At 36.6% G+C, this 18,098-nt stretch overlaps 1 protein-coding gene across 3 annotated transcripts; it reads right to left on the reverse strand.

The window, feature by feature from the left end:
* Positions 1 to 1,986: 1,986 nt before the first annotated feature.
* On the reverse strand, positions 1,987 to 17,724 carry LOC117384979 (solute carrier family 12 member 7-like). 3 transcript variants are annotated; one of them, XM_033982175.2, is made up of 27 exons: positions 16,949 to 17,724; positions 14,564 to 14,658; positions 14,173 to 14,298; positions 10,823 to 10,969; positions 10,028 to 10,082; positions 9,422 to 9,552; positions 9,212 to 9,348; positions 8,703 to 8,807; positions 7,961 to 8,157; positions 7,478 to 7,645; positions 7,298 to 7,396; positions 7,151 to 7,208; positions 6,875 to 7,049; positions 6,591 to 6,709; positions 6,420 to 6,518; positions 6,190 to 6,309; positions 6,013 to 6,117; positions 5,773 to 5,941; positions 5,511 to 5,706; positions 5,122 to 5,291; positions 4,896 to 5,027; positions 4,712 to 4,819; positions 4,407 to 4,520; positions 3,879 to 4,042; positions 3,109 to 3,123; positions 2,780 to 2,913; positions 1,987 to 2,471 (listed from the first exon to the last, which is right to left on the reverse strand). In XM_033982175.2, exons 1-27 carry the CDS (start codon positions 17,106 to 17,108, stop codon positions 2,380 to 2,382), a joined length of 3,390 nt encoding a protein of 1,129 aa, XP_033838066.1. In that variant the 5' UTR covers positions 17,109 to 17,724; the 3' UTR covers positions 1,987 to 2,379. The 3 variants fall into 3 exon arrangements, with proteins under 3 accessions (XP_033838066.1, XP_033838068.1, XP_033838070.1); XM_033982177.2 differs by lacking the exon at positions 4,407 to 4,520; XM_033982179.2 differs by lacking the exons at positions 3,109 to 3,123; positions 4,407 to 4,520.
* Between the last annotated feature and the right edge of the window lie 374 nt (positions 17,725 to 18,098).

Raw genomic sequence — 18,098 nt, forward strand, 5'->3', positions numbered from 1 at the left:
TCAGTTTATTGGCAATGCACAAGTTTTGTTATGCAGTATAATGCTATTCTGTATTTAAAGTGCAAACCTGTGTATTCCTACCCCAAAATATGCCTTTATCTTATATAACAATCACACATTTATGGACTAACCTATATTATGTGTTCCAGTTGCATGCGGATTTAACACCAGAAGGGGGAGCAGTGACATGGGATCAATACACTTTGGAATGTGTTTACTCAAATGTGTTTATACCACACTGAAATTCTTCTTCTTTTATCCCAGAAATCCCCCAAATCAATTTCAGAAGCAGGCATTCCTAATCCGGAGAACCAAAACCTGCAGAGGTCAGGAGGGTCGACGAACAACCCAGTGAAATTGTGCATGTTGTGATGTTAACACCCGTCCATTAGATCCAGGAATGATAATGACCCTTTTCCTCGCTCTCTCTTCCTCTTCTAAGTAGATATCCTCTGTATTCCCTGCTACATCTTTTATATTTTGTGCGGATAATAATAGAATCATTAGTAGCTGAAAATTTGCAATTACCTTTGTATTATTTCACTTGATAACAAAATAAATTGGTATATTGGTTCCAAGTTTGCTTAATCTAAACATAGGAGCTTCTTATTTACTTCTTTTTTCTGTCAAATAAAACTAAAAAGATGGTTAACAGTTTTGATAGTAATTACATGAAGCACATAAAATAACAACACTGAGTTTATCGTCATGGAGTGAGAGAAATAGAAAGCTGCTTTAGTTTAGTAAATTTCCAATAATTGTAGAGACCAAGGTGTGAATTACAGTTACCATATACCTTTAATCACTGGGGGGCACACAGTAAAACAATTACTTTGTTGAACAGGAACCATTGTGAGATATTCCTTTCCTTTTTAGCGCTATAAAGAGACCATTTACCATTAAACTAGAAGAGTCCTAGTTTGTGTCCCGGGTGGGTACATGATTTAACTGCAACCTGAAATTATCAATGGATATGGTTGGTGAGTTCCTTGGTTAAAGTATCTCCAACTGCCTCTAGTAAAATGTTGTCATCTGTAAACTCTGGAGACTGGACAATCTTCTGTTAAGCTTCCTTTGTTATTTGTACAAACATATGCTCATTGACTTTTGTATTGGTTTTGGCTGCAGGTCTGGATTACAATAGAAGGAAACAGTAAAGTGGCTGTAAATCCTCCTCGACGCCCAGTATTTTTGACTGGGTGGCAGGGAGGAATTGCAGACAGCACAGTGTAGGTCATACAGTGATTGCATCCTCGGCGTGTTCTGACCCAACCACACTGCTCTGTGGGAGAGACAGGAAGGCATTTATCCAGGGCCAAGTATCTCCACAACATCTTATTGTATTTCCAAGATAGCTTATGACAATGCCAATGGAAAACAATGATTTTCAGATTAACTTCCTTTTACAAGTTATGACAACAGTGACAGTAACTACTTTAAGTCTTGTTTCTCACAAACTAGATTCATGTAAAATGTATTTGGACATATTGTTATCTACAAAGGCACTCTACAAAATGTTGAAATACTTGGCACTAATTACAAAGTAGGTCAGAATAACAGCAAGGGAAATAACAATGAAATGAACCGACACTAATCAGAGAAATTACGTCAGAATCAATCAAGACTAACTGTAACTGCATTGTGCTAATAGGTTTTTGCTCATGTTATGGGAGTGTCTGTCTACTACATGCACAGATACAAACGAAAAGGTATTTGATTATAACAGTTATGGGCCAGTTGTATTTTTGTTGATTCAAAAATAACAAATTTGAACTACAACTACAATTTGTGGATGCTAGCAACAACAAATGTATATATCTATGAACCACAGATGTTACCTTCTTCATATGGAAGTTTTAACAAATGGTATATCAAAATATGCATATACAAGGAATTCATGTAGATTTAGTAATTTGTACAGCACCAGAAAAAATCTTCTGAAGCTGTGTTTTTGTATTATTTCACTAAAATAAAACATGATGACTGTGTCTTCAAAAGCATATTTACTCATATATACAACTTAAAAAAAACAGTTACCAGCACTATTTCATATCACTGCTTGAAAGAAAGAGAGCGAGGCAGTAGATGTGGTACAAATAAAACATGCTATTGCTGGGCATTTATATCATAAAATAAACATAAAAATGTTTTAAGTGAGTAGTGCTAAAATAAATACCATGTCCTCTCAATTAACCTTCCTTAACCTCTTGAAAAAGAACTAGCATAAAACAATACTTGTACACATCAAAGTACAATAAACCAATGGGAGTCCTCCGTAATAATGGCACTTGTTTCTTCAACCAAACAAACGTGTATCAAATGTAAGTTCACAATTGAAATGTGTAATATTGAATTTGTCCACAGGATGGCGCTATGGCACTAGGAGTAGATGGTGATAACCTCTCGACCTCCTCCTCGCACCAACAAGACCCTGTCCAGGCCTTCTGTAAGAACGTCAAGAAACTCCATATCTGAGAGATTTCATTAAGGTAAAATAGAACACCAAAGGAAAATACTTTCAATACTAAAATAAGATTCAAAATGATTTAGAAGTTAGACTTAGGGAAACTTACTCTTTTGGTAATAGGCCAGTTTAAGTTTTACTCCTGTTTTAATTATACTGGTTTTGACCACATATTAGTCCTGCTATAGTCTGTGATTTATAATGGTTACAGTTTGCTTTAGCACTAGTTGAGCTCGGTATCTGTTTCTGGTTTAGATATTCATTTTTGCTATGGTAATCTCTAAGATACAATAGAACCTGTGTTTAAAAGGATACAGTTCTCGTCCCCTTTCTTATTCTTTGGAGGGCCCGGCATGTTGAGCAGGACCAGTTGTGACTCCTTGGATTTCTTCTTCACCACTTCATTGAGCTTCACTGCTGTGTGCATCCTCCGCACATTAGACTGGTTTCTGCATCAAAGCACTTGAATTAATAAACTACAAAACTTGCATTAACAATTTAACATCTAGAACTACAGCATGCCTGTTCATCCAATGATCCTGAGGCTTAAATTTAACATGGCAAACTCATGCAAATCTTTCACATGTGTTACAAGCATGCAGGTACATGCAGACACAGCAGCGGAGCACACAGAGGTTACTTACAGATTCTCCCATTCACTGGAAACAGGGGCAAAGAAAAGATAAATCAATACCATTTCAGTCTGGAGCAGAACAGTTGATGTAGAAATGGTATCATGGACAGATGTTTGATTATACAATAAGTGTATAATGTAACGTGGTTAAAAGTTCTGATATTTTATCACCAATTGTTGTGTGAGCAATGACATAGCCACAGCATTATGACCACATAGTTCTACATGTACACACTGTACCATTTTTTAAATATTTGTGTAATCCCTCAGTCATCCAGGTATGATCCATAGTAAAAGAAAAAAAATTATTCTGTCAACTGGAAAAATACTTTTTGGAGTGAAGACTCCAAGCTGCTTCTACAGTTTATGTCCAGTTGACAGATTTTTTTTTCTTTTACTATTTTTAAATTTATTTAAATTCTTGATTGACATATATTTGACAAGAGGAGCTCCGCACGTTGAGTAGGTGTCAGGTGCATAAGAGAACAGGTATTTAACTTCAATCAATCAATTATAAATATATAAAATATACTATACTGTAATAGAACAGACAAATACAAACATAACATAAAATAAATATGACAAAATGGCTTAAAACCCCCAGCATTTCAAGTTGTGGTTAAGAATATGTATTTGTATTATCTTTACTTAATAAAATGGCAAAGACCACTACATCTTGAATATTTATATAGTATATTGGTCATATAAATGTATTGCGATTGATGTAATAAAACTTTGGTTCTCATTATACTACAAATATAATTACATTTGAATACTCACGGCCTCATGTTGAACATATCCTTCACAGCCATGCCCTCTTTGTGCTTGGCTCGTTCACTGAAGAGTTTCTCTTTGGTCCAGGTCATGTGGACTCGATCTGGAGGCAGTGAGTTTGCCGTCTTGTCAGAGTGAGATGCAGTGTTTCGGTCGTGGATCAACTGGGCCTGAGACAAGGTAAAATAAAGATAAATAATCCATAGTAAATCTTAAATGCCTTACTATTATCGTTTAGTGAGGTGTTGACAGAGGATAATGGTGGATTAATGATCAGATGTCAAAGAATTATTTTTGAAATGAATATAACAATAGCTCAACAAATGTATAGAGATAAAAATATGTGAATATGGAGCAAGTTTGTTGAAAAATCAAATGCACATCTAGTTCTAAGACATTCCATTGTATATTAACCTCTAATTGTTTGGGCGCTGAAACAACACTACTGATGGGAGGTTGAAAGCAAAAGTAATGGATGATGACAATGAGGATGACGATAGCTTTGTGTGAATGAATTATTTTGGCCTTGTCTACCTCGTTCTCAGGTATACACAGGATGGTAACAGGGTGTATTTGATAAGGGGCTTTAAAAGCTGATGGTTTCTTCCTCTTTATGGAGCCACGTGACACATCTGTGATGCTCTGAATCTAATGTGTGAGTCAACAATACCACATATAATGAGCATATAACAAAGGCAGCCATGTCAAATATTTGATGGAATTGCGCAAACTCAATACAATCTTTATAGTTCTTGTAAGTATACATTTGCCTGTACTATAATAATAACATTTATAAATGACAAAATAAATAAAAAGATCAATATTTACTGTATATTTACCTCCCTCTCCCTTTCTGTTCGAGATAGTTGCATCTGTTTTAACATCTGAGACCTCTGCTCCATCACTAGGGTCTTCTCATAGGTGAAGGCAGAAATGTCACTGTCATGCTGGAAAAAGGAATAAAATATGGTATTAACTTTGTTTATAAATATACTATAAAAGACAGAAGCTAAAATTTCTCACCATTTCCACCACCTCCACTACTGCATCTATTCGTAGGTGGTACAGAAACATTTGGAGATCTTTCTTCATCTGAATTGAATTATCATCCATTTGAGCCACAGTAAATATTCTCATTCTGCACTTTCTCCAAACCTACATTAAATTATAATATTAATTGTAGTAGTTACGCACAATATGTCATTTCATTTATATTTGGTATAGTAAATATTAAGTCATAATAGTATGCCTTGTGTTGTCGCAATAGAAACGGCAGCAGCATGAGCAGTCCTCCATCATGTACAATCCACCACACATCTATGGTGCCCTCCCTCAGCCGCTTGCTGTTGTCCGGGAAACGGTCGATGTTTTTAGCCACCAGCAAAGCCTGATGGGCAGATGTGGTCTCTCTTACGGTCTCTAAGCAATGTAGACCACATTATGAATTTATATGAATACATTTTTAATGTTGCTGGTACAACTTTTGTAAGTTGACAAAACTGTTATAAAGTTTTTTCATTGTTGTGTTGTTTTTTTTGTTTATGGATTTAGTTATGGATTTAACTGTGTGCATACACAGACACACACAGTGCTGAATCTCATGTTTTTGATTATTAATAAACTTCTGAAGTTTCTGACCTATAAAGTTTTGCCTTGATGCTGAGTCCCTGGCCTGTTGCCATGCTGCAGGCCAGGCCATCAGGACTGCATTGTGTTTCATTCCTCCGAGTCCAGCTGACTGAATGAGTACAGAAAACCCATCCCTGAGGTTTGACGACACAACCACATGATGGAAGCCTTTGGTTTTCTCTGCCACCATTGCAGCTTTCAAACTCTAAACAGATCACATTTGTATTATTTTATAAATGTCAGAGCAAAATTGTATGTCTAAAATCCTGACTTTCTCTGCTGTTTTGACGTCCTGTCCTCTGGTCATGTAGGTCCCTTGCAGCACTGAGCAGACAATGGTCAGGCCTTTTCCTGCTTTGAGCTGTGAGGTGAACGAGAGGAGCCGAGGATGTTTCACCGATAGGTCTGAGTCCGGCTTACACAGCACCAACAGCTGCGGCCTGAAAAACAAACACACTGTTAATAAATAGTGCAGGTGCACTCCCATTAACTCTTTTAGAACATATTTCACCTCCAGTTTTTGGTGTGCAATGGTGACTCCTCCAGACGAATGAGAGCATAACGTGCTGCATTCAGGGATAGACCCCTGATGCCGTCTCCCCACTCTTTCTCTGCCCTAGTATAAAACAATTACTTACTTTGTAAATATTACTTAATTGTAAATAATGGATTTGATTTTTTTACTCACCCTCTATACTCTATGTACTTATAAATACAGCCAGCAATGACCGTGGCAACCAGCGCATAGTACCAGGATGATACAAACATGAGTGACAGACAGAGACTCATTCCCAGGAAGGACAAGGTCCTGTAAAACAGTGTAATATAAATGTAACAACATTACAACATAGCACAATTGATGAAGAGATTAGTTGGTATTGCTGTTAGAAAAACTAAATATTTCATATGCGCCCTCACCAATGATAGAACTTGAACCGTGGTCTCCAGTTTGGAGTGCGCAGTAACGTTTGAACTGCACAGGCCAGATTCACAAACAGATAACACATAAGGAAGAACCTAAGACAAAAAAAAACTTGATAAATGTCATTTATTCCAAAGCAGACTGTGATGTACTTCTTGGTCACTCACATGGAGAGGATGGGGGCCACGGCGTCGACAGATGCGATGAGGATTCCTATCTCACAGAGACCAACGGTCAGCAACAGAGCCCAGGTTGGTTCACCATTAGATTTCCCATGACCAAACACCTGGGCACAGACAAATAGTAATGCAACCAACACACAAACCATTCTTACACGTAATAGCATAATCATTCCATTAATTGTAAGTACAGGGCTCATAATCCAAACAGGTTCAATTACACAAAAAACTTGAAATACATGGAAATTATAACAAATAAATGTCTTAGAAACCTGTAAGAAAGGTATGATGCCATCCCGAGCGATGGCCTGCAGAAGCCGAGGGGCCCCTGTCAGACTCTGAAGCCCCGCCCCACAACAGGAGAAAAACGAACCAATCACAATCACCCACGGGGAGGGCCAGGCCAGGATCCCAATCACAGGGATTTTTCCTATAGAATCACCAAACCTTAAAATACAGAAACAAGTTGTAAAGTAGTAATAATAATTTTAGTCATAAAAATAAGAAGGCAATTTGTATAATAAAGTAACAGAGAACAAAACACATACTTGTCTCTTAGTACCACTCCTTCAATGCAAGCTCCAAAAAATACAACACAAGAAATGTCTGACAGTTGCATTAAGGCAGTGTTTTAAACTGTAGTATTGTGTAAATTAATGTAGAACTTAAATTAACTTTAGATTATCTAAGGATACAGATAAAGGAGGTAGTCAAGATAGCCATAATAGTTCCTACTGGGATCGATCTTTGGGCATCTCTCAGGTCCCCTGAACGATTTGATCCAGCCATAATTCCTTAAATTAAATAATAATGTACATCAAATATTGACATTCACATTGAGTGGGAACCCTGTCAAAAAAGTCGACTGTAATTACCTGTTACTGAAGGAAAGTATATTCCAACTAGTAAAGTAAAGTATGTTGTGATATCGTTGAAGACGTAAGGTTTGTCGATGTCTTTGGACATGTCTTTAGCCGGGGCAGAAAACAGCGTTTTCTTCTCCAGCACCGAGCCGGCTGGGCCATAGTCTCCCCATAGGTTATCTAACATGAAAACATAAAATATATGATGCTAAATTCAAGTTAATCAGTATAATACAAATCTATGAGTTTTACACATAAAACTAAGAAAACATAAAGCAATACATGTGTGAGGTGTACACTGACACATGCACTGTGTACACACTTGTTACATTTTATTGGTATCCTGAATATTTTTTATTACCATCCTAGCACTGATATGTGTAAAAAGACTGTATTGGCCTGGCAATCATATATATTTTAAAATTGTTATTAGAATACTATAAATATGTAAAATCATACAATTGATACTAAAAAGGAGTTAATGACTGTAGTTACCTTTGATAACTCCACTGAGTAGTCCTGGTATGGCCTTTATCTCAGTCAGGTTGTTGAGCTCAAAGTATTCATCACAGGTGTTGTTGCAGAAGAGGCCCCACAGCTGCGTCATCACTGTCATATTCTCCACCATCTCTGTTTTAGTGCAGCTTTCAAACATGTCGTTTTTCAGAGAGCGGTTCCCCAGAAGACACACACTGGGAAACAAAATCAACCAATCATTGTGTCTTCTTTTTCATTTATGCTTATAGTTATGCATCATACAGTATATCTATTACCATTCTTTTAGACTTTACTAAAATGTATAGTAGTCTAGCAATATGTACACAATAGATGTATTTGTAAATCATAGGCCTTCCTAACACTGCTGTGCTGTTAAACTAATAAATGTCCACAAAATGTTCATTTATTAGTTGAACATCTATTTTAAAAGGTTAGGGTTAGCACCTTTTTAGTAATTTGCTCAATTGATACACTGACAGCCAATAGTAAAACATTACGGATGCATGGAGAATTTAACTATTAACCCCGGTAGCCACATGCATATCATACCACAAGTAGTGTTGTGAATATTTTGAATGAACATTTCTATTATTTTTGAAAAAATGAATAGTTAAATGAGCCATGTCATAAAGTATGTATTATGAAGTATTTTGGGGACTGAAATTACACCAAAGGCTCTTTGTTAATGCAGACATGAAACAGTATTTGATCAGTAGGAGCATTTCCAAGGAAAACTCACTTGACCTCTGGAGGTTCGAGGAGCGTTTTGATGACTCCGGCGTAAGTGGCCAAAATGGAGAGAATCACACAGGACAGAAACACAAGGGCAAGTTTGTTTACATACCTACAGGACAACAAGAGGACAACATATAGCTTTTTATTATGTTGTTTTATGCCAATGTTTTGGAAGTCTGACAAATATCTTTCAAACATACATACACATAATGTCAATGTCAGCAAATGTCCCAATCAAATTTTTTCTTTCTTTTATTGAGTGATGTTAGTTTTGTTAGTTTGACCTTTATTTAACGAGAATAGTCCCGCTGAGATTAAGAATCTCTTTTTCAGTGGGGTACTGGCCCCATTTTAGTATCTTTTAGTAAGCATTCTGCTTGCCATACCAAAACCTATACCAACGTATTTTACCTGGTCCCTATAATAAAATTAAATCCTGCTGTCATAAAAAAAAAAAAAAAAAAAGTATTTAAAAATATTTTTTCCATTTTTTAAAATAAATGCAGCACTTACTTAACTCCAACAAAGACAACCAGTGCCATAACGAGCAGGCAGCCTGTACCGAAGACTCGCATGTTATTGGCCCACGCTGTGGCTTCACCCTCTTTATTTTGAGCTTCAAATACTCTTGTGGACGGAACAATGTAGGTCTTAAAACAGCAGAGATTTGGTTAGATTTATTAAAGTAAAATATTCAGGACTTTTCTATTATTATGATCATACCAGCAGGATCTCAATGGTTCCCAGAATGTACATGGATCCAGCAAATGTTGTCCCAAGGTAGAAGCATAGACCCACTGCACCCCCAAACTCCGGACCCAAAGATCGGGATATCATGTAGTAGGAACCACCAGCTAAAATTATAATGAAAAAAAACTTTTTTTGTTTTAGATTAAAATTCAATCATCATGTTGTATACTTCTCATAAGAGAGCAGTCTGACACTGCATGCTGAAACAAGCACTGTATATCCTAAAGCTTTCATTAGAAATGCAGTGTTGCCTACAGCTCTTACAGAGAACAAATTACATAAGATAGAACAGTGGCTCTTAAACTTTTTCATGCCAACATGTCAACTTGTTACTTGTTAGCACCAGATTTAACCCAGGTCTAGAACAAGACAGTTCCAGGTCTACACCAACAGTTTGAAAAACAAGAGATTGCAGAAGCAGATGCAATCAAATATGTTTTTATAACATGAGATTCCTTTGCTACGTTGGATTGATAGTGAAAACAGACAGAACAGAACAGAAAAAAACATAGTCTTTGTCTAATACATTTGAATAACTAAACTAAATATTTCTCTCTATATATATATTTTTACACAAACCTGGAACAACTCCATTTGTAGCAATTGCACTCATTGAGATTGCTGTTAGCAAAGTCTGAAAAAAAAGGAAGTATTTACTTTTTTTCCAAATGGTTTCCTAATAAACAGCATCTATGCATTTATTTATAAAAAATGTATAAAAACCTGTCAGGATAAACACTTGGGATCGTTACCACTCATAACTTTTATCAACCACTTTATCAGTTGTAACAGTTTCTATATATTTTAGTCACATATCCATGCATCTAGACATTGAAATCTTGGCATGTGCAAATCTTTCAATGTTGTGGTGGGGGGGTGTCTACTGTATTTTGTGGGGGTTATTGGTCCTGATATCACATGAGCTCTGAGCATTTAAGTTTAGGCCACTGAAACAGTCGCCTCTCTGTTTCACCATCTGCTGCCAATGACGTCCGAAAAGTGGTTGTAAATAAGATATTTATTATATGGTTATTAGAGAATTCCTCCTCCCGGCTCATGCACAAAGATTTATGACCACTGGACAAAAGTGGCACGAAATGACCAACATACAATTTAATGTGTGGTTTGAGTTGCTCATGCTGCAAATTTGAACTAAAATCTAAGACCTTTTCCTTATTTTTTGCTTTCTTTACTAAAGGGTCTTTACACTTTACACAAACAAAATAAAAATTCTAAAGGTATGAAAAATATGTGAATTTGTGTTCAGAACTTCAGGGCTGTAGCATTATAGAAAAACATATTATCTGCAATGCAATTTTGATTACATGTGCCTATAAATCTACATGTGAAATCTTGCTGTGCGTTATGGCTTACACAGATGCAGCATATGGAGACAATGGCAAAAGAGCCCAGGATTCCCGCTGTCCCGACGATCCAGGCCAGGCGGATGAAGAGGATGACCCCCAGGATGTTCTGCATACAGGGCAGGTACACGCCAATGAACGTGCCCATGGGGGGAACCTGCAAAAACACATTTCAGACAATGAGAATGCTATTATAAATACTACTTAAAATTACTCTTGAAATGACTCCGAGAGGGTGACTTTTTAAAAATAGCTATGTGTTTTCATGGAGGTATTCACAAGATTATTTGTTCTAAATTATATTTGGCATTTCCATAATTTTCAGAGAACCACATTTGTTGGTAGTCCAATACAAGTACTTGAATCTCATAAAATACCAAAACAAAAATCTTTACATCAATCTTGGTATTTCAGCCCCAGACACCGACTATGCAAAATGTCAATATGAACTTCATGTGGTCATCCAGCATAGTTGTATTTTAAGTTTTTCAAGAAGAGTATAATTGTTAGTTGTTTTTCACCAGTGCTAGAGAGAACTTTTGTCATGTGTCTGAAATGCAGTATTGAATGGGTAAACAGACACAAAACTTTCCTAGTTACCAAATTAATATAACTACTGTGCGTGCCTTTTCACTTAAACATGAGCTCTCACACAATGCAGGGAACATTTTGAAACTACTCAGAATGTTTAAAGTGGCCATTCTAGATACCTACCCTTTTCCGATTGACACCTATTTTGTCTTGAGATTTCCCCATCACACTCTGCAGCTGTGCGTCGAAATGTTGTGATGTTCCATATGTTGAACTCCATATATCCCACATGTGTCTCTGATGCTCGTCTATGCTGCAGTTCTTTTAGATTGTGCCTGACCGCATCCTCTGCACGACTGATTTAGTAGTGTTGCGCTTTTGATCGCTTTAAGAATCAACTGTCTCAAAGGGGCAGGGTTAAAACAAAAGCAAATTTGCCTTCTCTCTTACCCAGTGTTGATTTAATCATTCAGTGGATTCAGGACACAGGAAGAAGGCGAAGTAAGTCTAGTGTCTTCTCATACTCATTGCATGTGATTTGATGCCCTAATTTTTGAAGCTAAAAATCTTATTTAAGCTGGTTTTGGTTTGGCAAATATTTAGATAATGATTTTTTTTTTCTGCAACCCTTCAGAGTGGTTAGAAAATCAACTCCCAAACAAGGAATATCTTTAGATATATGTTATATGTATATTTAGGTAACACATCTTCATTTAAATTATTTCTCATATTGGTTTATTATACATTTTAGAGACAGAAATGTTGTTGTTACTTTGAATATAATTACATTAAACACAACTTAGCACAAATTTTCATAAGTATTATAAGTAGTACTATTGAAAAGTATGATTGAATTTGCATGAAGAAAAGTAAAGGATGCATTGTATAGTGTGTAGGAGTTTATTGATTTGAAAATATGATTGTTTTGTTTATTCTTGGTTATAGAATGGGTCAAAGCATGCAACAACTTTAAATCTGTAGTGTAAAGCTGTGATTTATCATGTGATTTATTTTAATTTTTATTGAAGAGTTCTCCAGTGATATTTGTTTTTTACTCTGGTCACTTTAAGTTGAATGACTATGATTATTAAGTAGTACAACAGACAATTATGTGAATTAGTTAAAGTTAATGTCTTGCATTCTTGTATTATGCTTGAAATTTATCTTGAAATCTGATTAGAGAAAATGTATCACAGCCAATTGTAGGGAACATTATGATAACAAATTAAATTACATTACACATTACATTTTTGTTTCTTAAATTGACGTGGGCTGAGAGCATTTGTTTACATTAACTTTCTTGAGTGAGGATTTCAAGTGATTTGTTAGGTTAAGTTCATCTTGACCCAGTTCCTCTCACTTGTGTGTGGCATCTTGGCACATAGTGTATATTGTAAACCACATTGAGGTCTGAATTGCTCCCCAGCAGTGTATCCTTTGGCAGAGAAAGTCCCTCCTTGTTGTGCGTCCAGATGTTTAGGCCGAACACAAATATCTTACTGTCTTTGAGGGATATGTAAATAGAACATTTTTGCTCACAATACACTCTTTCTGTACATCTTTTACAAATAGCTTTATCTCCTCATAATAATCTTAGAGATCAAAATCAACCAAGTTAAATGTAGAATAAAGGAATATTCTGTCTACAGTTTGAAATGCATGAGAATCAAAAAGTCTGTATCTGGGTAAAATTTTACACAACGAAGGATTAAAGCTTAAAATCTAAACTACAATCTTTAGATTTAAACCAGGTTTCATCTTAAACCAACCAACCCAACCAAACCTGCCCAACCCAATCAAATCAACCCAACCCAACCAAACCAGCCCAATCAAACCAACCCAATCAAACCAGCTCAACCCAACCAAACCAACCCAATCAAACCAAACCAGCCCAACCCAATCAAATCAACCCAACCCAACCCAACCAAACCAGCCCAATCAAATCAACCCAACCCAACCAAACCGACCCAATCAAACCAGCCCAACCCAATCAAACCAGCTTAACCCAACCGACCCAATCAAACCAGCCCAACCCAAACCAATCCAACCAAACCGACCCAATCAAACCAGCCCAACCCAATCAAACCAGCTTAACCCAACCGACCCAATCAAACCAGCCCAACCCAAACCAATCCAACCAAACCAACCCAATCAAACCAGCCCAACCCAATCAAACCAAACCAGCCCAACCCAATCAAACCAACTCAACCAAACTAACCCAATCAAACCAAACCAGCCCAACCCAATCAAATCAACCCAACCCAACCAAACCAGCCCAATCAAACCAACCCAACCCAATCAAACCAGCCCAACCCAACCAAACCAGCCCAATCAAACCAACCAAACCAACCCAATCAAACCAGCTTAACCAATATATCCATATCAGAATTACAAATCAATCAGATCTTAAAGGTGCACTATGTAACTTTTCTGGTGAAGGATGAACCTCCACATGCTTGTCTCCATAATGATGTTATTGCTTTGCCTGGAATGTTCCACAGTATTGCATTAAACATATCTTTCTTGATGGAGACAAGCAGGTGATGCCAGATGTCAGATCTGTGGAGAGGCAAGATTGCTCATAGTAGAAATGCATGGATTTTAAAAAATACTTGTAATAGAACAAATGCCAGATAGATATGTTTAAAGCCATACTGTGGAATTTTAAAGGCAAGCAATAACATTTCCATGGAGCTCTCAGGGCTGGTCTACTTTTGAACCAGGTCTAAATAAGCAAACTAGATTTAAGGTAGGATTTATCTGCGTCTGCTTTTAAGCTAAATGAACACTTTAATTAGGAGACATGTAACATTGTTTGTGTGTGGTTACCGTGGCAGTGACTTTCCTGACTCCGTCTTCATATTCCTCGTGCTCACGGACCCCCTGAGTGAGGTTGGTGTAGTTGGCCAGTTTACTGAGAAGAGAGGACACCATGGGGGCACTGTCCATTTCCTCCTGTATACAACACAAGATCATGAATTAGTGAAAACATTTGCAATATAGTTCTTATTATTAGAGCTTTTATTTAGAATGTGCTTATGTCCACCAATCCTCAAATGTTGAATCTAATTGTTTATTTTAGCACATTATTCTGTTACTTTTATCTGAATACACCACAAAAACTGCAGATAAATTATTTAAAATTTGAGATAAAGTTACATGTTTCCTTGTGTTTCCTTGTGTTTCCAAAAATGCATGAATGATCTTTGTCTTGTCTCACCTCAAACAGAGCCATGTTCTTCCCTTCATAGTCTGGTTCACTGCCATTGTCTGAGTTGAGGAAAGGAGTGGATTCTTTTTCACCTTCAACATCATCTGTGACAGAATTACAAAGATGAAGTCAAACATTGGTTAATTTTGTTATCTACATATAAACAGCATTATATGTGGCACGATATGGCCCGTCACCCTTGTAGCCAAACAAGGCTATAACTATTTGGGAATAGCTAGAGCTTCCAAATAATTTCTCTTAAGAATTTCAAATAACATGTTATATTGCTGCTGTATTATTTAGTTTTACTTTCTCATATTTATTATTTCTTTGTTCCAGGTTCCTGTGAACTGACAACTGCGTCAAAGAGTACGATATCTGGTAAGCTCAAATGTGCTTTTTTTTTTTTTTTTTGAAGACATAACTAACAGCAGTAACAGTTTATATATACACCTCACCTATCAATACAGTAACAGAAATTATGAATGTATACCAAAGGTCAAACGTACAATAGAAAATATCTGTATAAATAGGCCTTGAGAAGTGACTAAATATAAACTTCCTTTAGGCGTTTGTTTTGTTGCTTGGCAGATCTTGGCAATGGGCCAAAACATACAAAATGGTAGTAGTAAACATATGACCAAATATTTTGTGATATAATTGTTAATCACAATTATTTTGGCTGTGATAATTGTGGCACCAGATTTCAATATCTTCCCCTGCCTACTCTCAATACATTATTCAATATTTTAACTTAAGACTTTTGAAGCAGTAGTTTTAACGCTGGCAGAGAGACGGTGACTGTAGGTCTAATGCTGGTCATACGATGCCACTTTGGAAAATGCTAGTACACAGATAGCAGTGTTTATACAGATAAAATCAGGCCTAATCAGCACTGAATGCAAATCTATGACTGCTGCGTTTAATGTGGTTTTGTTTGACTGAAATTCACAGTTACTTTAACAACAGACCAGAAATGTTTACATTTTTCTCTCAATAAACTTTACATATTAGCTTTTATTCTGACTTTTAAAATACTTTTTGATACCTTACCATTGGTGTTTCTTGTTGTTTCTTAAAAATTATATTTCCTATTATATAATTATATTTAGTTATTATAAGTACTGCTCTCTCTGGTGGCAACAATGAGGAGTGCGAAGCACACATCACCACTTTAAACTGGCTGCTGTGCTACAGTGGTTTTTTTTGCGCGTGTAGAATACAGTTTAAATGCAGTAAGTATACTGTAATTAGAGAGTTTACTGGAAACAGTGTATTTTGAGGAATGCTACCAGAGACAAGTACAGACATAATAAACCTTACTTTAATGTTTAGTACTGTGCACTTTGATTACCACAATAATTTCATCATAGTCCAACATTAGTATAGAAGGACAGTATGTGCTATTTGACTGAAGCCGAAGGTCTAGGCTGGCACATTCTTGTGGGCAATAAACTGAGACAGATCTGCTGTCTGCTTAACCTTGTTAATACTTGACTAAAACAGTTTCTACTCTTAATAACACGTGTTTATAGGGACAGAGTCTACACTATGGATGTTTTTTTTTTTTTTTTTTACTGCTGTGATATAGAAATAAATCAAAGCCACATTAACAACAGGCTAACAAGAAAAAATCATCATTGTGGAGGAGGATCCCTCAAATAATGGAATTTTTAATGGCCAGATTATGCAAGATCCTGTTTAGACTATGATTTTAGTGGTCTGTAGTTCTGATAGTTCTGGCATTATCCTTTTTTCGGAGAGGGTGTAATGCAGTGACTGGGGATGTTTTTTGTTGAACTTCAAATACATTTTCCAGATTTGCACATTATTTTTGTATTGGTGCTTTGAGAACAGTATGCCTGTTTTCTATTACAGACTACTTAAAACGTTCACACCAAAACCAAAAACATGAATCTGTCATGTCTCTACTAATCAAAATTTGGGTGGGTAGGACGTTGGAATGCATGCACAAGTAAAGTGCTTAAGGGCATCTTAACACCCTCCCTCCTTATCTAATCACAATTCAGAAGTAACTCAGTTGCTTTACTAGGGGACATATGAATATTAGGATTAAACGTGATGGCTATGTTTGATTTTGGAATTATTTTGATATTTAGGATACAAATTCCACATTTAGTTGTATCTTAAAAATGTACTACAAATGGCAACTGGCTCACCAGAATTTTTTTTTGTTTTACCATTTCCACAAGTTGCCCTGCAAGTTTAAGCATGCAGAATGACGTAACATTGAAACATTTTGAGTCCATAATTGAGTGAAGCAAGCACCTGTATATATTCCACATATTGCATGTTATTAGTTATACATTGCAAAATACACCCTTATTTTGACCTTTTATGCATCCTTGCTTTGCACAGTGTCAGCTTTCCTACCTATTTGAGCTCCTTGCTGGTTGTCCACTGTCGTTTCTTGTCCAGTTCTTTCAAATATTTGTCCTAAACTAACAGGTTTAGCCTCTGGAGAGCTGGTAGCATTACTGCTGCTTGGTGCCTCTGTATCTTCTACAGGAACAACTGTGAAATTGGTTGGCATTTTGGCTCTTTTCCCCCCACCAACAATACAAAAGCAAGTCGTCACAAGCTGACACTGGCTGCTTGCACTTTCACTCTACAGTTGTAAGAAGGATCAAAATAAAGTAAAATCCAGCACTTGGAAATGGTTGGAAAGCTGAAAATCCACATGGTATTCACATTAGAAGTATTCTAGCAGCATTTAGTGGTCCTTGTTTTGTTTATGTAGTAATCCAATGCCCTCCAAATGTAGAGAAAAGCACCGCCTCTCACACATGGAGCAAAGTCTTCCTGTGTCTTGTGTGTTTTTTTCTCTTGTTCCTTTCCCTCCCTTTACCGACAGCCTGAAGATTATTACCCCATGTGACCTACTCTTTACCATATGAAAAGAGCAGCAGCGTAGAGCCCATACAAGGACACAGGCTCCTCCCACGTCTCCCAGTTACACCTTCAGCTCAAGAAAACCAGTAAATCCAACTTCAAAGCCCCTTGAAAAGTAAGTTAGATTTACAGAGACAGGAGAATGTGACACATGCTTCTCATTACGAGTCCCAGTTTTGCCCAAATCCAGCTCTAATGATTATTTCATTTCTTCCTCTTCCAGTTTGGCATGTTCCTCAGCTCCGGCTTCCTCCAGGTAAACACAGTGGGCGTTAACTTTCCCACAATGCATCATGGGTATTTGGAAGAGTACAGTAAAGTTGTACACACACACACATACACATATATTCACACATTGTGCCAGCCAGCAAAAAGGAAGCACCTTGAAAAGATTAGATACTTTCCCTTGAGGAGGCTTCTACCATTTAGTACAATAAGGAACTGGAAACAATGGTGAGAAGTAGACACTAAAACACTCGGGTCTGTGGGAATGGGTATTTTTTGGTACTTAATATCAGACCATGATGCTATTTTTATTTCCTTTAGAAAGATTTTTTTCTTCATTAGTAAGAAAAAAAAACACTGCAAGAAGCCTAGCACACATGTCCATATATGTACTTTAAAATTTTAA

The sequence above is a fragment of the Periophthalmus magnuspinnatus genome, chromosome 17 (genome assembly GCF_009829125.3).
Source record: "Periophthalmus magnuspinnatus isolate fPerMag1 chromosome 17, fPerMag1.2.pri, whole genome shotgun sequence".
NCBI classification, from domain to species: Eukaryota; Metazoa; Chordata; class Actinopteri; order Gobiiformes; family Gobiidae; genus Periophthalmus; species Periophthalmus magnuspinnatus.